General features: G+C 41.1%; 1 protein-coding gene across 2 annotated transcripts; it reads right to left on the bottom strand.

Moving 5' to 3' along the window:
• Positions 1-243: 243 nt before the first annotated feature.
• Positions 244-24,122, bottom strand: phaf1 (phagosome assembly factor 1). 2 transcript variants are annotated; one of them, XM_083916635.1, is made up of 16 exons: positions 22,964-24,122; positions 22,715-22,797; positions 21,974-22,057; positions 21,262-21,305; positions 19,553-19,632; positions 19,355-19,449; positions 17,788-17,885; positions 14,791-14,903; positions 13,371-13,504; positions 11,998-12,081; positions 10,721-10,803; positions 9,906-9,949; positions 9,429-9,478; positions 8,750-8,808; positions 8,500-8,572; positions 244-5,580 (listed from the first exon to the last, which is right to left on the bottom strand). In XM_083916635.1, exons 1-16 carry the CDS (start codon positions 23,025-23,027, stop codon positions 5,485-5,487), a joined length of 1,284 nt encoding a protein of 427 aa, XP_083772761.1. In that variant the 5' UTR covers positions 23,028-24,122; the 3' UTR covers positions 244-5,484. The 2 variants fall into 2 exon arrangements, with proteins under 2 accessions (XP_083772761.1, XP_083772760.1); XM_083916634.1 differs by having other exon boundaries at positions 17,788-17,852.

Below are 24,122 nucleotides of genomic sequence, written 5' to 3'. Positions count from 1 at the left end.
GATACTGTCATTATCACCGGTTTCTGATTAGTACACGGCGATGGAGATTTGCACGCACGCACGCACTACTCTAAGGTTTTTTTTAAGACTATCTGAACACCACAATCAGTCTAGCTCATGGCTAAAGTCAAATGTACAATATAAACATCAAGGGTTCCAGATTTGTGTAAAGTAAGAAATAAAAACCTCCCAAACGTTGTCACATCCACATTTTTATTGTATTTTTCATATCCTGGTTGCACACAGAAAATGGATTTTGATGTAAATGAATAAGGAGCATTTGATTTCCTAAAAGTCCAAATGTGGCACTGGAGTTGTTGGAGACAGCAGGAGCTCATCTCAACCACCATCATCAAACACAGGCAGAGGTGATTTGCTGGAGCAAAGCTTTCAGTCAAACCAACCACTCTCTTTGCACTGCATGGTATTGCTTTTGCCTTTGCCGTTTTCAGTGGACATGCTGAATAAATCTACTTATCTCTTCAAACACAAATGTATAGTATTCAAAATATAAAATGCCACATTCCAATGAATTTCACAAGTTTGAATTAGGTAGAACTGCCCCATTTCCAGAAATGGGCTTATGCTAAAATGCACAAAAAAAACAACAAAAGTCTTCTGAGGAGAACAAGCAAGATGGGCAACAGAACGTATGATACCAAAAACAGACAATACAAAGCATTAATATGAGATTATCATCACACTGAACTGATGCTGTGCAATAGAAATCACAACTATCTGGTTATGACGTTCACTCATTCCTGCATTCAGAGAAAGAATCAAAAGATGACATTTAAAAAGACACACAGACCTCAGATTTCACTTCAAATCAGTAGAAAACAAAGATGTGATATGTCCACCTGAGTTTGGGTGAGATTAACTACCCTGCACCCTACAGCTCCTCTCATCAACAGTGTAGCTTCTTGGCACCGTCTATGCCGCTGGGCTGGGTTTACCAAAACTGGGTTCATGAGTATAATCCTTTTTTTTTCCTGTGTAGTGTTAACTGTGCTGAGAACGAATGAGCGTTTTCTCTTGATTTATTCCACTGCTGCATCTACAGTTTTCATATAGTCTGAGCTCTGAGATCTTTTGGGCCAGTGGTTTTCATCCTTTTTCGTGTTCTAAATGGATTTTCACATCTCTGCAATGTAAACGAACCGTCAGTTGTCGACATGGAAAACGTTTGTTGTCAGCGGGACATCACGGTGATTCATCTACAGTTGAGATAACTGAAGGAAGTGAAACCTATGGCAATACAAACTCTTACTCATCGTGGTCACTTCTCAAATAGTGAAAATAAACTCTTCCCCATTTTTCTGGGGACCCCCTGGAACTCCCTCTTGGACTGCAGGGGGTCCACAGACTCTGTTTGAGAACAGCTGTTTGACCAATTTATAGTGAGGGGGAAGACAAGGACTAAAATCCTCTGTTGGTTTGGCAGAATTGTATTGCGTAAATCTTGTATTTATATTCCATTAGGAGTCTTTAATCGTTTGTTGTGGGCGCACACACCACACAAAAACTGGTAACCGTAAAAAAAACAAAACGGCCTGAAGGACCCATTGTTGTTTTGGGAAACCCAACCTCGCATTCTCTGCAGAGAACAGGACAATTAAGAGCCATGACATCAGGTTAGCTTGTTGCTAATGCTCGGTGACACGCACACATACACTGTACAATGATGCCGTTCAAATGCACTCTCAAAGTGCATGTACAACAAGATACTTTTGTACAGGGGAGACAGAGACACAAGTCAAAGACAGGCTTGGTGGGAGATGAGGCACAATGTTCAACAGTTTTGTGTTTTCTCGATTAGCTCATATTTACTTGCACAAAAGCAAGTTGTAGCAAAATGTTGGAATAAAGCTGTCATGACAATTCTATGGGTTTCCCTATTCAGCTGAGGTCATGTGGATAAAGCAGAACAGGAGCAAGGAACTTTGCATTTCCAGGTTCAGTCGTCACTCGCCAACATACATTTTGTTGCAATTCATCTCGAAACATTACTCTAGATTTTGAGATCCCGGCTTAAGAAACCAGAACCAAACATTCATTCCTCCTGCTTCCAGAAACTACGTCAGTTCATTTAGGAGGGAGTCTGGCGACAAGAAAGCTGCAGCAAGGAGAGTTTTCTTCTAGTGTAAACAAGGAGATGTCAAATCTAGCAAGACTCCAAATCAGATTCTTTCCACACTGCAAAACGTCTCAACCTAAACTTTGTTCCAGTCCACATGTAAAGGAGGATTATGGGTTTTTGATGTCGTTTCTGTGAACACTCTGCAGTAGCAGTTCAAGCAGAGCTGAAGCAGGACCATCTACTGACACCCAACACTCGTGTTCTTGCAGCCTTAGCATCACATGAGAAAAAGTTTCAATACTGAGTGGTGTGAGATAAAATAAAAATAAAAAACAGCTTCCAGTGCCTGTTGATGAGTCAGTTGTAAGAAAGTGCCTCCTCCTGACTTTGAAGTCTAAACAGGAGGAAGGAGGAGGAAATATAAAGATACACAGCCGAAGCATCTGTGAGCCTGTTGTCTGTGCCAAGCCATCAAGATCATGGAAATGAGAGGACTTCAGAATATGAGCGCACAACTAGTTACAGCATTTGTACATCAACATCCTCTGCAAGGATCAGAGCCTGGATAAAGAAAAACAGCCTGAGCAGCACAAACATTCGGTTCTTCAGCCGCCCTTCTCATAGTCATTTGTACCCACTCCAGAACTTTAGCAAACGGTCAGAGCCATGCTGTGCCAAACAATAAGGTTCTGTAAATGAAGGCTTTTATTGGAAACATTTTCTGGATTCTGCGGTTTCAGACCAATCTATCCATATAAGCCACTTTTGAATTGTGCCTGAATCAGTTCTTTTGCCGCTACTCCGACAAATTTCAAGCAATCATCACCACATTTGGTACAAAGCATCTCTGGGCTAGTTCAGAAAAAGTGCCTTTTCAGATTTTTAATGTTCCAGAATATTTTGCTATAGCTGGCCCTCAAAGTTTGCTCAAATGCTGTGGGCAGGGATTATATTACAGAGCATGTCGTATCACCTGAATACTTTGTACTATTGCAATAACATTTGGTGGACATGTGCAGATATGATGACTGAGTGTTCATGACAAATCTGGGGCCATGGGGCCAATAGGTGGCGCTGTAGCATCATCATCTATCTATAAAGGAAGGAACCTCTGCGTATGTATGCATGTATGACTGTCCTTTAGATTTCTCAAGAGCTGTTCATCCACTCGACGTCACACTTGGCAGATGTATTGCTGAAGACCCAAGGAAGTGCCGTGTCGAGTGAGAAGTGGATGGGATTTGTGGATCTAGAGAATGCTGCAAGCAGCACTTCAGGGAGCCGAACAGTCAGACTGCTCCAAATGGTCCCTGAACTAATAAATACAAAAGGAAACACCACAGTGAAGCCAGTTTGAACATCAAAACTCACTTCAAGCTGCTCCATCCACCTCATGACAGACTGCAGAAAAAACATCTTACCCGCAATAAAAAAGTACTGTATTACTGTAAACCACCGGCAAGCTGCTGACTTGGAAATTTATGCTCCCAATTCTCAACGCTGCGTTTTCAACTTCTCATCATGTATCTGGAACCTGACTTCTACACTGATGTCTTCACACATACAAGCAATCATAAAGTGAAAAAAAAACACAAAAAGAAATGGCATTTGAGTCAAAGGACAATAAAAGAAAACATGTGTATTAACATTAATACACAGTTTATTCAAAAGATTTTAAGTTCAGACACTGGGAGGGAAACAAATGATGTTCTTCCCCATTTCCTACATGGGTTAAAGGAATTCACAGAGAAGTAATGGTAATTATTTAAATTACAGCTCTCTGACAACAATAACGGTTCAAGACTTGCAAGAGGGACAACACTAGTTGTTGCTATTGTTAATGTCGAGCTTTAACCAGACTAGTTTCAAAACACACGTAAGTCAGCTAGCTGGCCAAGAGCTGAGGCGTTACCGCGGCAATGACTTTGATGTACAGGTTTGACACGAAAGACGCAAGAGAAAGGGAAGGCGGCTAACGCGCAACTCTCTACACGGGTGGGGCCAAGAGACTGCAGTGATAATGTCCGCGGATCAAATGGAATCATCCGTAAATGTCTTTGGCTCCAGCATTTGGCAATTCAACACGCACACACGCGCACACAGATGTCATGGTGTGAATGAGATAAGCAGGGCAGAGAGATAGAACGAGTCTTTGCCCCTCACAACATGCGGGATCAAAGAAACAGAACCAGTTTGTGCTTATAATACGTTTCTGCTCATTCAAAAAGCATCTGGCAAGATCATGCATGTCCTTGTGTCATGCCTGCATGTCTCCATGTTTCTTTCACGTGTGTGTGTGTGTGTGTGTGTGTTCCCCAGGAGGCACCTCCTGTCCACTGTCCTCACTGGGTCAGATAAACGGTTATGTGTGTCTGTGTGTCTGTTAACACACAGCTGTTGTTATCTGCAGTTTCCTTATACACACAGAGTGTTTGTTCGTGGGCCTGCTAAGGAACGTTAGAGGGAAAGTGAGCAGGAAGGTGGAGGAGGGAGACGATACTGTTGACGATGTTTGGATCGTTCTGCTGTGAGAGGCGTCACGTCCGCTCACCCGGCCGTTTGCGAGTGTGTTCTTGGCCAGGTGTCTCTCCAAACCCTGAGTGCGTTTGGTTCTTCTCGTGTGGGACAAATTCTGGATTCTCATGTTTTTGTTTCGGTTCCAGTCCTCTGCAGCTTCCGATGTGTGTGGCTCTCTGATGGCTGATGGTTGTGCTCGGTGCGTTTGGTTTTGGTAGATTTAAACGTGCCTGGGTTTTGATTGAGCCGGTCAAGCCTGGTTCTGAAGCAGTGAAAGGAAGACGAGCTGGCAGTGTGGTTTATTTCAGACTTTGGCCACATCAGTTTTCATAGAGATTTGTTGCAGATGATAATTAAATGCTGATCATCTCATCACAATGTTATGGAGATTACTGTCATATACAGGCTGCCATTACATCTTACTGTGTCTTTCAAACTACAGTGTGGACAAACACTTCTTCCGTGGTCCTGGGCAAATTCAGTCACTAGATGGAAACCGGAAACAGCCAAGCTCTGCTCGAGTGCAGATTTCCTCAGCGTTTCAGTTCGCAGCACCACTGTGATACTCCCACATAACAGAAATATTATTTCATTAGTTTCATTTCAAAGCATCAGTGGTCCAGCACTGCGACCACGTCGCTAGATCCTGGGTCCTGAGATAGGGTTGGGTTGACAGTCGACTGGGTGTGTCCGATTGGAAGAGTAAGTCTCAGGACCCACCAGGATTCTGGTTTTGTTTCTGTTCAATGAGAAGCATCGAGCTGGGTATGATTACTTTGTTGTTCTGGGTTCGGTCTGCTTGGTTAAGAATCTGGCTTTGGGTCAGAGGTTCAGTCAGCAGAGGTACTAGATCCAGGCCAGAATGAGATATGGTTCTGGTTACTTGCTCAGTGGGAACTACTGCTGGACTCGGGTCGGGCTTGACTAGCGGTTCGTGGAGCACCATAGAGGGTCACTGATGCTATGTGGTTATTCTGCATGACCTGAGGAAGAGGGACACAGAAAGTTGGAGTTAGAATGGATCGGTAAGATGGAGAGAGACTGAGGCAGAGTCTCTGCAGATACAGACATCACCACATGTAAGCAAGCAGCAACTTCCAGGTCTGAGAAATGAAGCCACTGCCGATGTGCCAAAAACTGCAGTTCATCGAGTGTCCACTTGAGGCTCCAAAGCAGAGCCAATCCTCAGAGCCCCATGTTCAAATGCTCAACTTTACAGCAGATATAAACATGTTTACAGACTGGAACAAAAACTATAGAGAATTCTACTATTCATGACAACTGTTTATTTTTCAGAACTCATCTCATCTGATCTTCAACCGCTTATCCAGGGTCGGGTCGCGGGGGGCAGCAGCTTTAGCAGGGGACCCTAAACTTCCCTTTCCCGGGCCACATTAACCAGCTCTAACTGGGGGATCCTGAGGCGTTCCCAGGCCAGTGTGGAGATCTAATCTCTCCACCTGGTCCTGGGTCTTCCCCGAGGCCTCCTCCCAGCTGGACGTGCCTGGAACACCTCCCTAGGGAGGCGCCCAGGGTTCATCCTTACTAGATGCCCTAACCACCTCAACTGGCTCCTTTCAAAGCAAAGGAGCAGCGGCTCTACTCCGAGTTCCTCCCGGATGGCTGAACTTCTCCCCCTCTCTCTAAGGGAGACTCCAGCCCCCCTCCTGAGAAAACACATTTCGGCCGATTGTACCCGCGATCTCGTTCTTTCAGTCATGACCACAGGCGAGGGTAGGAACCAAGATTGACCGGTAGATTGAGAGCATTGCCTTCCGGCTCAGCTCTCTTTTCGTCACAACGGTGCGGTAGAGCGACTATAACACCGCCCCCGCTGCTCCGATTCTCTGGCCAAACTCACGCTCCATCGTCCCCTCACTCGTGAACATGATTTTCAGAACTCATCCGTTTTAATTGATTAGAGTGTGGCTGCTTTGAGTGACAGGTGGCTGCCGTCTCATGAGGCTAACGTTAGCTGCTAGCTGTCCGTTTACTCTACGACCATCAAAACACCGCAGATCTCGATTGGGAGGATTACTTTTGTATGAGTCTATACATTATTGTTTTTTTTAGGATAATCCCATATGGACATCCTGTACAATGTCAATGAAAATTTCCTTAATAAAACTGACTATATAAAATCAAGATTGTGAGCAAAATTCTTGCAATATTTATCTCAAACTAATATTAGGGCACATTCTGGTCCACTTGAATTTGCACTCCTGTTGTAATATCATTACTGAAAATGCTGATGTCAGCTGCAGAAATTCCATTTAATGCATGGTACATTTATGACAAGCTGGCAAAGGAAAAAAAAGTATAAAGTAGAGTATATCCTCCTGACCAGTGTTGGTAATACTTTCCCCAGTGACCTCTGTTTTTTTAGGCTATCTGATCTGATGTGTATGTGCGGGACAGGGTAGGTCACGTTGATGCCGGCCAAAAAGCTAAACGAAGGATGGAGGATGACGGACAGGAGAGGGACTTTCAAGCGCTGGAAGTATTGTCATTATTATAAGGACTGGTTTTGCTGGTGTCCTGGATTACAAAGACACACTCCTCACAGCTGCCAGTTGTCTGAAGTTCAAACTCCAATGGCTGAGTGACGAGGGGAGCAGACCTAGACCTACTCTGTACGTAAAGTGTCTTGAGGGAGCTTGTGAGGGATGATGACTCCTCCTGTAAGGTTATCATTATTGTTCCAATAAAGTGGATCCAGAGCAGGCTGAACAGGCTGTGCGTCAATTTTAAATTTAACAGTAATTTAGTTATGTAAAAACTAACGCAACTAATTTCTTGTTATACCAAGTATTAAGTTATATGATTACGTTTTAAAGGAGTAATTAATAGTGATCTGAACACCCACTGAAATTGGTGTTTAGTGTGAACTGAAGTCAACAAGCCTGTTTTCAGTCATACTGCACTGAAACATCAGTTCAGGCTTGTTGACTTCAGTTCACACTAACCAGAAAGATAAATAAATACTTCCTTGAATCCCATTTGGCTAAGTATACTTAATGCTGGTACATTTACACCAGGGGTTTCTCCATGGACATTTTGTAGCGGCAGTCCACTGCTGCAAAATGATGTCCTCACTGCTCCAGAATTTTATGAAATGTCATGCAGTAACACTTACACTCTGCGAGACAGTTAATACACATCAGAGATTGTTATGATTTGGCACCATAAATTAAATTGAATTGAATTGAGGGAGCTAGTGAGGGAGGGAGGTGATTGATGACTCCTCCTGTAAGGTTATCATTATTGTTCCAATAAAGTGGATCCAGAGCAGGCTGAACAGGCTGTAAGTCACTTTTAAATTTAACAGTAATTTAGTTATGTAAAAACTAACGCAACTAATTTCTTTTATACCAAGTAATAAGTAATATTATTACGTGTGACCCTGATGACTGACAACACTGTATGACAGATAATCTGGGAAAAAATCATGTTCCTCTGCCTCCATCTAGAGCTCCTAATGTCATCTGCAAGTTTCCGGATGGACATCTTTTCTGAATTTTCAGCTACGGTACACTTTATTATGTTTCTGAAAACAATTTATGCGAGAAATATACAATACAGTAACAGAATTATGATTCATATTTGATCAGCACTGCCTAATATCACAGTTTGATGAGAGTTCATGAGCAGTAAGTGTGTCAGAGACTCCTCTGCTCTGATTGGTTGTTTTCCTTCAGGTGCAGTGGAAGAACTTGGTGGAAGCAGAGGAACATGATTTTCTAACAGATTATCTGTTAGGGTATAGTGACAGTTTCAGCAATATGACAAAAATGCTTTAAATGAGTCTTTCAGACAACCAATGCACTGTATGTTAACTATAGTTTGACACATATTGTACACACTCAGACGCTAGCTAAAGCTACAGGGGCACATGTCCTGACCTCAAAGATCATCCTCTGCAGTCCAAAGCAGAAGGTAGAGCCGAAGGGGTTGGTGTTATTGGCCGATGAGGACCTGTCAAACACAAACATCTGATAATGTCAGAGAAGGCATTCGCTTAAATAATGTCCCAAAAATCTTGCAGCTTGATTGTAATATTTGCAAACCATCTTTTTGTGGAAAACCTTTAAAATAGCAATGTAAGAACGTGATCCATTTTGTTCGTGTAGATGGAAGATCGTGTGTACGTACCTGTGGAGCACTACAGGTTTTTCCATCGGGTGACCGAGCAGTTCCTGAATCTGATCCCACTGACGGAGGAACACAAAGTTAGCAGACAATTCAAGAGACAGCTTCTGTGGAAGTAGATAAAAAGGCCTAATTGTCCACTTCCTTTCATCACAAGAATCCTACAAAAAGGTTGACAACAACAAGACTGTGGTTGTATTGACTTCCAGGTGGCAGTACGGCTGTTTCCAGTGGCAGAATATATTGAGGCAGACCACTGGGTAATGAAGGAGACAAATAGATAGATAGATCATCACATTACTGCTAAAGCAAAGATCCATTTCTGTCTCCTGTTTTTCACTAAACCCAGCGATCATCTCCATAAGAATTTTCTTTAACTGAATTTGAGGCAAATTCTAGTTTGTTTTTAGTAGATAAAAGTGATTTCACAACTTTAATTATACAACTTACTCAGTAGAAACATCAGAAGACAGCTGTAGGGTTTACTAGTGATACAGAGACCAGGTTCTATACAAAGTGATGCAACTGAAACTGAGTGAGAAACTTCACTTCACTGATAAAGACACCGGGCCAAGTGTTGGATCGTTACAGCCCTCCCATAATGCCACAACTTGTGAATTTACTACAAAGCAATGACCTCTGGCAAAGTGCAACAGTTGTATCAATGCTGTGTATAACTGACCTTGCTGTTGGTGGTTAAGATGCAGTCCTCTGTCTCAGAATCAGCCCCTTCTAGAGTTCAGGGAAACAAAAACATTAGAGGAGAGGCAGATTCCATTTCAACATTACACCCATATAGTGTAGGAAATTTAAAATAAATTTAAAATAGATTTTTTCCCCCACTGTCTAACAATAGTAATTAGGGCATTAAGTTGCTGTTCACTGTTAAATGAGCCCAGGTTAAATTGCAAACAGTAATCACCACCTAGTGCGAGCATGAATAAATAAAAGGCATTATTTTGCTATTATCAGTACATAACAGCGCTGTTTGTGTGAATGTGTGAGAGGCAGGAAATGGAAGTGAATTAATTCAATTATTTTTTTAATCTAGGATAAGGATATTTGCCTAAACTAGTAAATACAAATATTTACCCCTGTTCATTTCTGACACGGATCATACCATTCAAGCAGAGAGACTGATGACTGATGAGTGTCTCACCTTTCTTAATGACTAGAGGAATCTTAAAGTCACATCGATGATATCTGTGATAATGAGAGAGAAAAAAGAATCAAAAGCATAGAACATTAAAGCGGAAAAGCCTAAGAGATACAAAAAGAGAAGTAAGGGCTAGCTGGATTACACAACATCAGCCCTGGATGGGGATACTTGCATATAGATGAGGCAGTATTAGGGTTGCAAAGGTTCAGTACATTTCTATTACATGCACAGATTATTTGCCATATTGCCATTAAAAAGGGATTCAGTAAAATGAAAACCCTCTGCATGTAAAATGCATTCCCTCATCCCATGTGTTTGGATTATATTACAGGATAGAATATTTCAGCGAACCAGTAGAGAGTGGCCTAACGCAAAGTACAGACTTCATACCTCATTACCACGTTCTGCTAGTTTTTTCTAGCTAGACGTTAACATGTGGGACGGAGCTTTGTTGCTAACTAAAGAGTTTTAATTAATATATTTAATTTCTATCAACATTTCTATTCGCTCTTTATTATACAATTAAAAAATGTCAACTGATTGGATTATGTCTGCTATGATATGGCAAAAGGTTTGTTTATATTTGCATAGAACGTGGTTAATACAGGTAGGGCAAATAACCCCTAGACTTTGACTTGACCCCTGTTATGTCCCATTCATTCACTTAAATTCCCATGGAAAGTTTCCACCTAGAATATTCACAGAATTTTGCAACCCATTGCAATATTGCCAACTACGATAAAGAAAGATAAAAAGTTGGAGGGTAAGTGGGTAAAGGAGAGATAAAGAAAGACACAAAAACACAAGATATTTACATATTGAAGTTGTAGTGTCCAGGGTAGTTGGTATGGAGGACAAACTTCTTTACCAGGTGAGTTGTAGAGTCAAACAGGATATCCTGAAAAATGAGAAAACACAATCTTTAAGATTGAATTTGCACTATATCTTTGGCCAGTCCAGCTCATTACAGTCCAACCTACTGCAAACAGCAGGGTGAGTATAGGCAGGACTACACCCCCACCACTCATTATTACCAGCAGACCACTGAGCACATCTCCAGCTTCTTGTTCAGACGATCTGAACACCCACTGAAACTGATGTTTCAGTGCAATATGACTGAAAAAAGGCTTGTTGACTTCAGTTCACACTAACCAGAAAGATAAATTAATACTTCTATGAATCCCATCTTGGCTAAGTATACTTAACGCTGGTACATTTACACCAGGGTTTTCTCCATGGACATTTTGTTATCGTTTCCACCACAGCTTCGGAATTTTATGAAATGTCATGAAGTAACATGGGCACGGTTGTGTGGTGGTTAGCACTGTCGCCTCACTTCCTGGTTAAAATCCCGGCATGGGCCCTTCTGTGCGGAGTTTGCATGTTCTCCCTGTGTCTGCGTGGGTTTTCTCCAGGTTCTCCGGTTTCCTCTCACAGTCCAAAGACATGCAGGTGTTTGGTTCATTGATGACTCTAAATTGCCTGTAGGTGAGAATGTGAATGGTTGTCTGTCTCTATTGTTTGTTTGTCTCTATGTGCCCTGTGATAGACTGGCGTCCTGTCCAGGGTGGACCCCGCTTCACGCCCGATGTCAGCTGGGATCGGCTTTGCGTCGGATTTAAACTTTAAATTGAAACAGGCCCCACCCTCCCAAGGGCACCGACCGACTTGCAAGAATTGGGTAATGCACCAATTGTTTTCCCTAGCCTTCTGGCCATGTCTGTCTCTTTATCTGAGCTCTCCGTGTGCCTGTCATTCATGAGTACTGTTTGTGCTGCGTGTGTGTTCCGGGACTGGTTTCACTGCACAATCCCAACCAGTTTGGTTAAACTTGTGTTTGGTCTTAGCTCTGCTGTAGCTCCGTTGCTACCCTGGCTGCTATCGTTACTGTCGCAGCTGTGAAACGGTAGATGCACGGTTTTGGGCATGAAAACCTCTGTAAAATGACTCATTTCCACATTAGCAAACTCTCAACTTAAAGTGAATGAAGTCTCTCAAAAATATTGCCTGTATAAACACAACTACAGGGAAAAGGCAATCACTACAGTATAAAAAACATGTGCACACAAACAAGTAGAATGAGTTTACGCACCACTCCCAGGGTGAAGTAGTTGAAGAAGTAGTCGTTACATTTCGAAGGAACCTGCTTGTGAGGAGATGGAGAGTGGATCTTCATCTAAAATGAACAACAACACATAAGAATACAGAGGATAATGACAACAGACAGCATGTCTTCACTATAGCACAGCCTATTCAAAGCCTATCCTATCCTGTTGTGCCTTCACTACACCCCGCTGTCTGTAAAAGGTACTGAGATGGAATGGGGGGACAGATCTGTTGTGCCCTTGAGTCGGCCGCAGAGGTAGTTTTAGAGCGGTAACAGCACCAAACTGATGTCTGTGTGAAAGGCACAGCCGGCAGAGTGGAATGACACGCAGTAGTGATGCGTGAGTCAGGGGACCAAAAAGTGACAAAAAGGAGCAAAAGCAGAATTAAGAGTAGGGTTGTGTATTGCCTACAAATTCAGTACACCATACAGAGGCCTTGATCAACAGGTGTTGCAATACACATTCTGAATAATGACCATGTCCTACACACTACTGATATGTTCACTATAACTTAAAACACTTCAAAGTCTGGCCCACAGAGATCTTCAAAGTAAAATAAATGATTGTTTCTAATCTCAGAGTTTTCATAATAACTTACAGAAACATTGTGCGATAACCCACCTTCTCTTTCCCTTTCTCTCTTTCAAACACACACACATACATGGTGTGAATGAACAAAGCCTGCATAAGAGCAGGCCTTCATTACAGCATAACTGCTGATTCTCTGTGCCAATTCTCTGGCAATAACTGAATAACTGAAAAATAACTGGCTTTTTATCTGTTAAATGTTGAACTATGTGCCTGTCTGCTTGGTGCTGTGCAGGTAATAACAGTAGTGTATGAACAAAAATTTGTATCAGTATTTTTTAACATTCTTACGGAAGCCCTAAACGGTCATACACGACATACATTTTATTTCTTCTGTTTTCTCATGATAACAAGATAATTTCCCCCCCTTTTCTTCTTATAACGAGATAATTAGGATCCGTTTTCCAGACTTATCATTTGATGGATAATGAATGAAACGTGATGGGCATCTGACAGGTCATGCCTCATAAAGACTTTTCATATCTTGAAGAACACGATAGACAACACTGACAGATGATTTCAGTTGGTTATTTACTGTAATGAAATTAAACTGTAATCTGTATATTTATGTGCACATTGTAAAACTCCTCCCTGTGATGGTATTTATGTTGTTGTAATATAATATTGTTGAAAATAAGTTTGTTTAAAAAACAAAAACAACTATGTAGTTAATGAGGACACCAGGCTCCACCAGGGCTTGGTCAAGATAAAACATGTAGTTCAAACAACAACAACAACACATACACCCTGAAAGGAACAGCTTTCCTACCTTGTCCTCAGACTTGTAGAAGACTTTATGTGGCGAGCCCAGAGCACCCAGAACATCCTGACAGGAATCTCCAAAGCAGATACTCCTTTCTAGTGACCTCACTTTAGCATCAGACATCACACCTGGTCCACAGCCTGCACTCACACATTACAACAGAACAGGAAATGAAAATGATGCATTCTCCAGAAACCTGACAAAAAAGAGCTGAGTTTTAATACAGTTGGTTCTGAAAGTTTGGAAGCTGTGCTGCCTCACATTGACCTCTGGTTCAATGACTATGTATCTGAATCATTTTTGAAGGATTGCACTCATTTCTTTTTTTACACACTTCTATGTAGTCACCTAGTCAACCAGTTTTAAATAGTTAAATATTTAAAGATTTGTCTGCAGTGAAGACCAATATGGCTAATATTTAAACAAAAATGTTTTATGGCCAATTTAAAAACATTTGTGTTGGCTTATCCATTTAGCTCCAACTTTGCAGAAATGTTACAGATTGTGGTGGAAATGTCAAGAAAAGTCTGGAGGCAGGCGAAAAAAAAAAACAACATCCAGTGTAGCAAAGCGACGATACGTGAGGAAAACACTTTGGACACATGTTTAGGGCTGTACCAAATAGCTTGAAGCAATGATAAATTAAAAAGACCCCCTACACTCTCTTCTTGATCCTACAGTTGGATGTTTGAGCTTCACTGTGCACAATGACGCATGTGAAGACATGAGAAGCATGTTTTCTTTATTTCTTCATCATTCTTCTCTGTGCTCACTGAAAATCTGATTATATGAGCATGATTTGTGACATCACAAATCCAAACCCCAATTCCAATGAAGTTGGGACCTTGTGTAAAATGTAAACAATAACCGAATACAATGATTTGCAAATCCTTTTCAACCTATATTCAGTTGAATACACATAAGACAGGACGCCCTCGCCGAAACGCCCCTAATTTGCATGTGAGTCGCTCAAGTTGCCATTTTTTCTACGCTGAGAGAAGCCTGGTTGCTGATTGGATGCAACTCTCAGCAGAACGTCACTTGTGTAGTACAGACGCCACATTTTACTCCAATGGAAACATGCCTTTAGTCCACTAAAAAATACCCATAATAATAACATCACCATCAATACATCCTTTTACGTCCTCCTGAGAGCAGGTTTGTATCATAAACAGACTGTAAAACAGGATTACAGCTCTGTTTGTTTACATGATGCTGGACGCACGGCCCACCTCCATCACACAAATATCCGGTGCATCTACTGACGCAACGATTTGTTAGAAAATACCAGTGTAGTGTAGTGTTCGAAATCTCATTTGGTCATTCCCTTTATTGTGCACTATTTAATGGACACTGTATAGAGGGAACAGTGAGGGAGTGAATGAGGGAACGGTTTCAAACACAGCTACAGAGTGAGACATGTTACCTGCGGTGAGAAGGCGGAGTTTGAGCCCAAGAGGCCCTGCCTGATCCCTCAGGACATCCACATATTCTGCAAAGATGTTACCAAGGAAACAAGCCAATGGCATCGCAGGAGCTCTGGGGACAGAGAGAACGGTGCGTGTATTCTTAAAAGGGACAGTTCAATTCCATTTTATTAATAGTGTCAAATCCTAACAAAAGTTATCTCATGACACTTTACATATAGAGTAGGTAAAGCCCACACTCTTATTCATGATTTACAGAGACCAAACAATTCCCCCATGAGCAGCAGAAAGTGGCAATATCTTCAATAATGATCATATTTATATACAGTATTTATCCAGCAATCTTGTGCACACAGTGGGGACGAAAACCTTCCCTTAACCAGACAGGAACATCAAACAGACCATATCATCATAGTACCAATATCTGCAGTGTTATCTTAGAATACAACATAACTTATTAGTTTCAGCTCTATGGAGGACGGACATCTGTCTTGACAGGTTGAAGGGGTTAGGGTTATCCCCAAAATCAACAATACATATTGTTAAGGAGTGTAATGGAAAGGGCATTATCTGAAGATGATATAATATTGTAGTAATATTGTAATATTGTGTAGGGATCCTCAGAGACTTCTCTACTCAAACTGAATGCCTTGAGAAATGACGTACAGGACGATTTCCTTTCGGAGGACTGGGAAGCAGCATATGTTGAAGTACAAGCATATACAGTTAACACTTTGCTCAGACTGCTGCAAAATAATAGGCTAACCTTTTTCATTGTGTTTGGGAATGTGATAAAGGGGAAGAGGAGGGAGATTAAAACAAACTCTGGAGAATATACCGGGCTTACATTAAACACTTGAATCTAGTTCTACACCTGATGAACATCATACACCTAAGACATACATGTTTGCCGTAAATCTCTGTTAACTGTTTGCAAACTGTTTTCTCACTCTCTTGGAAGAAGACTGGTAAACCTAAGGATCAAACAGCTGCCCACAATTCTACCTCTGGAAAGATGACTCACTTTGTCAAAGGTAAACAATAACTCTTAAAAAAACATTTGGGGTCCTTTCAAAACTTTAGTTAAGTTGTTTTAGTTATTGAGTTTTTGGGTGTTTATATTAAACAATACACAATGAACAAACAACAACAGTCGGAAAATCCCTTCCCTCCCTCTCTTAACCAACATTACTCCCAGAGAAAAAAAACAAGTGAGAAAATAAAGTTAAATAATAATAGTAATAAAATAAAAATGAATAAATATTGTATAATATTATAATAATAATAATAAATAAATAATAAAATCACACATTAAGTACAGTACACTGAAACAAAAAAGGGGCTAATAACTATATAATAATACTAATAAGCAATAGCATAACAGTAAAAATGCTAATATGACAATAATAATAATAATAATAATAATAATAATAATAATAATAATAATAATAATAATAATAATAATAATGGGATGGATTAAAGCAAATTTATAAAACTTGGTCACCTTCCTATTCCTTACCCCGATGCAGTGGTATTGCTAACAGTGCCAGTGCTTATCCGTTTCCAGGAATTAATATATTCATGTTCATAACATTTAAGAAAGGCATCCATATCTCATAAAAATCCTCGACTTTCCCTCTTACTATGTAGGTCAATTTTTCTAGTTCCAGACTGCAAGACATCTCCTTAACCCACTAGATTGATAAAGTATTTTTGAGGAATGGATTATGTGCACGCTTTTTGAGTATTTTTATTGGAGCCGAGTAAAGGTACCGGTGCAGTGGCAGGTCTAATGTGTTATTTTCTATCTTTATCCATGCTGGGCCCTTCGTAGTGAGAAAGTAATACATGGCTGCATTTTTAAGTCTAATCTGTTAATCATAGCGCTTATCTGTTTTGTATTTGTACATAAGGATGATATGACCAGAAGAATAAAAAAAAAAGTCAAAATACCACTCTGAGATCTTAACCCCTCCCAAGAACCCCTCTTGCACTTCCCCAAACGAAGCACACATAAGCAACCCAAACAGTCATGCAGAACGTAAGACCCACACTATGAGGAGCCACGTGATTCACATACTGACACATTGTCTTAGGCCAACTAACAGTGAACACAAATAGACTCAGCTTGGCCTTCAGTAAATCAACAATTGGGAAAAGAAAAAAAAAAAACACGTCAGCCACTATTAGGTATTTTGGGATCCTTTTATACAATATCTAGAGAATTTCCATTCCAAGTTCTCTTCTCCTTATTGATGTACAATTTATTGTGATGATGTTGTTCACATTTTGTTCCTTCGTTGTTGTTGAAAATATGATTATATAAATGTCCTCTTGCCTGTAGTGCTATTTATCAGTCTAGATAGTTTAGGTGTGAGTTGGAGATATGGGCTGTAGAAAGGTCTGCCTTCCTTCCAATATAATGGAACTGGATAGCAGTCAGCTTGAGGTGCTTAAAGCACCAAAATCCTACATTTTAAAAATTCCACAGCAACATCTCTTTCCAAAAATCATGACCTGGTTACTCAACATAATCCACAGACCTGTGGTGAGTAGTTTCAAGTTGGAACTATTTTCTTTCTACAGAACGACACCTATTAATAATATATTATACATAAATAGAAGAAAATAAAGAGGGAAATATGTAGCCTATTTTTGATTCAGGGTGAACTGTCCCTTTAAGTTTTTATGGTTGTTCATGTGGAACTGTGGAAACTCCACAAAGTCAAGTTAAGATGTGAAATAAGGATTTCACGCAGTGTTGTTGGAGAATTATGCATACATTTGTGCTTATCGACCAGTATTCACAATAACCATGAAAGCTTAGACTTTCACATTGTTCCAGGCCTATCACACTAATAGCAAATGATAAATAACGTTGTGCTTCTTTCAAAAAATACCTGTTTGTGGGCCTAGATTCAGACTAAATATTTTGGCTTCATTTTTGTACAGTGGGAGGAAGTGGAGACATATGCGTTTGTGTTTGTGTATGTTACCTTGTTTCTTGCAGGTTGTTGCCAGTGTAGATGTGCATCCTCTTGACCATGGCCCCGTGTGGAATCTGCAGGGAGGCCAAACCCATGGCAAAGTTAGGCTGCCAAGGCAAAACAACTGGGAGTAGTAGGGCTGTTATATACTATGTTTGTGTGTGCACATTAACAACAACTAGATGATTGACATAAATTAATTTCCCCCCTAGAATAGAAAACATTTCTGCAGATTTCATCTTCATATCCATTATGAATCCTTATCCAACCAGGGTTTACATCAGAATTGAGGGGACAGCATTTCCACATTGTTGCTTTAACACTTTGCTGCTGTCCATTCAGTCCACACACCAGCAGCTGCAGCTTTCACACCTACAGTATATTCTCAAAACCAGGAGGAAAAACTGCTGCAAGAATCTCAGATGTAATCAGCTGACATCTTACACACTCATACCTGCACACAACTACAGATGTAAAGCAAGCATGAGCTGCCTCGTTTCAGTAAACTAAACAAAACCATTGAACCAACTCAGCACGCTGCTCAGGGTGGATTGGAAGCTTCAAGAAATCATCAATGCAGTTGAGTATAGCTTATGATATGAAGTCAGCTGAGAGCAGAGCAGTCGGTTCATGACATGCAGAAGTCAAAACAGAAGCTAAACCAAGTCCCTAAACTCCCTACTGCAGTCTGCTTTTTACTGGCTACATAACTGCCGTGACATCTCAACAGTAGAACACTGGAAATGAACCTGGTGCATTTCAACATCTATCATAATAACTTTTAATCAGCTTTGTGGTTTTCGCATCCTGGGGTGTCATCATTGCTAAAACAGAAACCAACATGGAAGTGATAAAAACGGCAGTTCATCAAACAGCCACTTGAGGCTGGCTCCAAACACGAGTCAATCCCGTAAGAGCCCCATGTTAAAGTGCTTAGAGCGTTAATACGGGCAGTCATAGACTGTTTTTCTCTATTCATTAAATCGCCAGAAAACAACTTACACATGCATGCACATGCTCCTTGTTTGTCTCCGACAGGCTGCAGTGTTTCAGTGGAACAATAAATGATTGGCTCATTACAGCTGTGCTGTCAGTCCAACAGACCAGCACCGCGCTGTGAAAGTGAAAATACAGAACGCGATACGATATGACCTATATTGTGATAGGAGATTTTGGGGTGCAGGAGGGAGGACATGATGTGGATTACAGCACGTCGACAGAGCCAGTATGTAATTTGGTCTCAAACGATCAAGTCTGTTGTCTGATTTGGTGTCGGTCCTGACTGACAGAAGTTACTGAATGCCGTCTTCCCTCCAGTTAGACATTTTTGTTGCTGTCTTTGTTTTAATCACCCTTCTTCTTCACCATCAGAGGAGTGTTGTTTTCCTTCACTGTTTGCTGCAGCGTGATATAAACGTCATCAAGACGCCCGTTTCAATCTCAGCGAATACACTGGAGATCACATATTGTTTAGTCCTACCTCAATAAAATGGCAGCCCTATTTCCTCTTGGAAGTGAAGAAACAACCCCTCAGCCCTTCTGTAACTGGCGGACAAGCAAAAGAAAACAGACTCACCTCGTATTTTGGAGCTTCATTCCATGAGTCCAGTTGGAAGGAGAAGGACAGGCCACGAAAGTTAAGATGGAACAACTGCTCTGCAGCATTGTAAACTGGACGGACAGAAATGAAGATGAAAAGGTTGAATAAAAGAGATCAAAATGTAGGTTCATTTGCGAGACAACCTTAATGTGCTTGTTCTTTCTTAGAAAATACCTCCAGGGTGCGTAGCGCCAAATGACTGGTCTATTTGCTCTATTGTGGGGGCGATGGCCTGAGAGTTGAAATGGACTCCACTGAAACACAGTACACACACAAAGTCAGTATTACATCTGTTAACATTCATACAGTATTTACTGCATTAGTTGCCATTACCAGAGAAGTGAAAAAGATTCAACTGAAGGATAAGCATACATAGAGCTCATAGCTTAAGAAACAACTCCATTTCTGTGATATCTTTAACCAAGTAGCTGTATATCAGTGAGGAGCTCTGTAGGTGTACCAGGGTGATTATATTCAACTAAAAGAGACACTAAAAAAACAATAAGTTGTGGAAATATTTTTAGTAAACTTAAACTAAGTAAATAAATAAAAAAGAATGTGAATTCTTTTGTGTTTTTCTTTTTAGCTCTAATTTTTCACCACCTAAACAGTAAGAAACATTCATTTCCATCAACTCTCCTATGAGGCAGAAATTGAATGAACTTAGCATTCCAGCAGGTGGTGCTGCGCCGCAATTACTTCTCAGCTGACACTACAAAGTAGTCTGGGGATTAAACAGGAAAAGGATATTTGGGGTATTTTGAAGTGGACTTGAGGAGTAGATGATAGGGGTGTGATGTGACCCTCTGCTCAAGAGATGAGACACGATATGGAGTCCACCAGAACATGTCAAAACGACATATTAACACTTTTTCAAAATTTTCAGTATTTTCTTTACAGGCGGGGTTGATTTCAGAAGAGAGCTGTGATGGTGCTGACTGGCTGCACGTGCTGCGCTGGGCGGGGAAATGATCTTCCCATGGAACTGACATGAAAACTATTTGGTTTTACTAAATTTCTGTTGTCAGTCAGCAGTGAAGGCAGGTTATCCAGCAGCTGTCCCTCAGCTCAGGAGCTGGTAGCATACATCATAGACAAAACCGTCCTCCCAACTTATCACATACGGAGGCTTCGTGTCTGTCAGGTGCCAACACTGTGATTATAACTTGTAGCCTGATGTTAAAGAAGCTGCAGGGCTCACATATTACTTGTTTGTGTTGCAGAGCTGGCTGTTGTTCCTGTCTCACTACATGACAAGAAATATCGACAAACAGTGCCGCACACCACCACAGATCAACTGTTGTGCCAACACGTAGGAATACGGAATCTCAACAGTTGAAAAAATGTAGTCCCAAAGGAAAGGACTATTCTACATATAGGGCGAACTTGAGATTATAGATATAGATTATTTTAGGTGAGCCTTTTTTAGGTAGCTAAAATACATTTTAGCTGCTGTCCCAATCCACAGCAGTACATTGCTTAGCTCCTGTGTCAGGACTCTATTTGCTTCTCTAAACAGGGGGCACGCCAACAGCCATCTTACTGAAGATAATTGATAACTACCTCATACAACCAAACTACGAAATACCTTAAAATATCCCTTTAAGGCCATTCTGCAGCAGTGTATTTTGTATGTATATGTAGCTACATACTTATAACTGAGACATCAGAAATGTCCCTAACTACTGTAAAACTAAATATATAAAAACTAAAACTTTCTGAAAAGCTGAAACTAAACTTGAACTAGCAAACACTCCCTGTAGATAAAAGCCATACAACAACAACAACAACAACTGAGTCTAAGTGTTTTTTATCCTTACTGTAGCAGTTGTTATTCAACTAAATACAGTTTGCTTCATTTTGGCATTATTATATCTACTCACCAGTATTTCAACTTGACTTTACTCAGGTCATACACTTCAATCACCTGTAAAAAAGAAAAAAGTTAGGGTACAACGGGTACAACACAAATCTGTGATACCTGGGCTGTAACTCCAAGCTGAGTAGTATCTTGCTGCAGCCTTGGAGAGCTGCACTTTTGAGCCCCTCTGCAGGTCTGAGCCCTGGTTTTTCGCTACGGCCCTACAAATATATAAACCGAAGCAGAACAGGCTTCCCGGCGAAAGTAAGTAAAAGTAAAATAGGTGTTTTTCCTTAGGCTTGTGAATAAACCAGATTTTTCTTAAAACATATATATTTATTTTTTCAAAGACGTAAACAAACATTCCAAAACAGTCCTAGTTTATTTCCTGTTGCAGTGTATGTGACCGACATCAGCTGACAGGAAGTTACCAAGGACCAAGACTGTTGCCTAGAAATGGAATTCCGTTGAAAAGGTCTATACAAACTTATGTTGTTACGTGGTGATTGAAGCTAGCTTGGACAGTAATGACAATGAACCGGGCCGCAGAACTTTAGGGCCAGAACAGCAGAGGGACTCAAAACTGTAACGTTCCGGGGCTGCAGCCAGATAATAAAGTCAACGTTCAGTTCAATCACTGTTAAAACTCCAGTCTGATATTAACTAGTAAACATCCAGACCCTGAGCTTATAGAGAGGCCGTCTCTTTAAGTCTCAGAAGTCAACCATTTTCACCTTGAGTTTCTGATTCGTGGAATCAAACAGCAGTTTAATCCCATCCTGAGTCAAGTTCAGTATGAGGTCATGGCTGAGTGGCGTCTGGGGAGGAGATAAACAAACAAAAGAATTAACAGAGAGACCCTCATGAACAGATATATAGACAGGCAAACAATCAAAATCAGCGTCTTTTAAACACAACATAGGGGAATCCAATCACATACTGTGTTTTTTAAGAGGGAAAATTAACTGTTCACTTGAATGAATGTATATAAGAATATATAAGTTTCACATATGGTGGCATTCATGGTGACTGACTTTACTTATAGTCACTGAACCTGGGGAAATCATTTAAATATGAACTGCTGCCTGACTGATATTGGCTTTTTGAGACTTTAAATTTGTTCTTTTTTATTTCGGAGTTGCCTCAAACATATGTTTAGCATTAGGGATGCACAGTTTATATTGGTTCAGAGAAATGTCCAGCCAATATCAGTCTATTATATGTGAAGGATCAGAAGTGTTGTAACGTGGGTCGTAACATGTGTTGTGCCTAAATGCACAGCAATACCAACATATCTGCAGATATTTCACCAAATACAGATGTTTAACCAAAATATTTGTTGCTGTTAAATGACTGAAATTAGTGCTGTCACACAGGAAAGCCTAAAAAAAAGGGATTCTTAAAACAGCTGATTAACATGCATGTGTGTGTGCTGGTGAGAGAAAGAGCACACTGACCAGATTTGGCCACCTCACCTGTTCACTGTATAGCACCTGGACATTTTTGATGATGCGGCAATGTTTCTGCAGAATAGAGATGGCCTGGGCCAATGGCATCCCTGAAAACACACACACACGCACATGGATTTATTATGGAGCATTAGCCATCAACACTTAGCCTACATGAACTTCTTGTGTGGCTCCCAGTTAACAGCGTGTGGTCTCGTTCTCTTTCTCTGTCTGTGTCATGTTCTTATAACTTGCAAAACTTATTGGAAAACTCACCTAAGGCGAATTCCCATTGTTCATTTCCTAGTGATCTCTCAGGCACCACCTCTAGATCCAGCATTGGCAAGTCGTGGGGGACAGCTCACCTCACCGCAAGACACGATGGGACCCTCTGAGGGACCCTTTCTCCTGCCTTTTCCCGATCACAGCACAGTCTCACAATAGTTCCAGTTGGCTACTTTAATTCATAACTCGATCTACTTATCTGTCTGAGTGTGAGCATCAAACAGCTTCTCAGTCTATGGGTTAGAGTCAAAGGTGGCCCCCTTTTTCACGGCATATGCGATACAAATGACAAATGATGATGATGAGTGAGATGTTCACCTTATACTGAACACCTAAGGCTTACAGAGATACATACGTTTTAAATAACAGTTTAAAACGAAACACGGCAAAGACTGACCGCTTGCACACAAACAAATTACGCAACCTGCCAGCCAACCTAAAAAGTACAAGGCCAGCTGTCCGTTAACCTATTACTCTACCGCCTGTGTGGTTTAAAATCGATACAGATAGAAAAAACAACGGAATTCACTTGATTCGACGTCAGGAATAAGAAAAAACAGTGTGTCCAACGGCCACACACGTCTCCAGCTGGCTTCAATTTAACATCACCTTGTTCCGTTAGTGCAGTCCAACAGACAGACCAACGGGACACCGGACCCTGCGACAAACAGGAAAAAAGACCCGACTCTTTTCGCTTGTCAGCTCTCGTTATCCGTCGCTGCCGGGCGGTTACGAAAGCAGCAAAGCTTGACAACAACACTGTCTGTTTGCGCTACGGGCTAACGTTAGCCGACCAGCTAGCTGCCCTCCGCGCAATGGTAATAGAGTAGAAATATAAATAACCTATGTGCGTGAAAAAAATATCTGAATCAAGACAGAGACAATGAATATCGTGGTTCAGACTGCCACGACATAAACACAGACAGCACACCGAGCCGTCCCCTGTCCTCGCGTCTGTCTTTCTTTCTTTCTTCCTAGCGCCGAAGGTTCTCTGGAGCAAGCGATTCTGCCGCTCGTGCGCCTATTCAAAGTCCTGGCGGTAAGACGCTTCCCTTGTAGCTCGTAAGCTGGTCAGCCTGTAAATGCCCACCGGGACCCTTTCTCGGGCTTAATGCGTCTTCAACGTCAGGAGAAGATGCGAGCAACACTG

The sequence above is a fragment of the Echiichthys vipera genome (assembly GCF_963691815.1).
Source record: "Echiichthys vipera genome assembly, chromosome: 7".
NCBI lineage: Eukaryota > Metazoa > Chordata > Actinopteri > Perciformes > Trachinidae > Echiichthys > Echiichthys vipera.
This window is presented reverse-complemented; position numbering and strand designations above follow the sequence as displayed.

Bases quoted from the DNA above. Each gene is read 5' to 3' on its own strand.
- phaf1 (XM_083916635.1), bottom strand. From the start codon at position 23,027: ATGCTGGATCTAGAGGTGGTGCCTGAGAGATCACTAGGAAATGAACAA. The intron at 21,306-21,973 runs GTGAAAATGGTT...TCTTTTTTACAG, and splicing joins CCACGAATCAGAAACTCAAG to GTGATTGAAGTGTATGACCT. The intron at 9,479-9,905 runs GTGAGACACTCA...CCTGAACTCTAG, and splicing joins TCCTCTAGTCATTAAGAAAG to AAGGGGCTGATTCTGAGACA.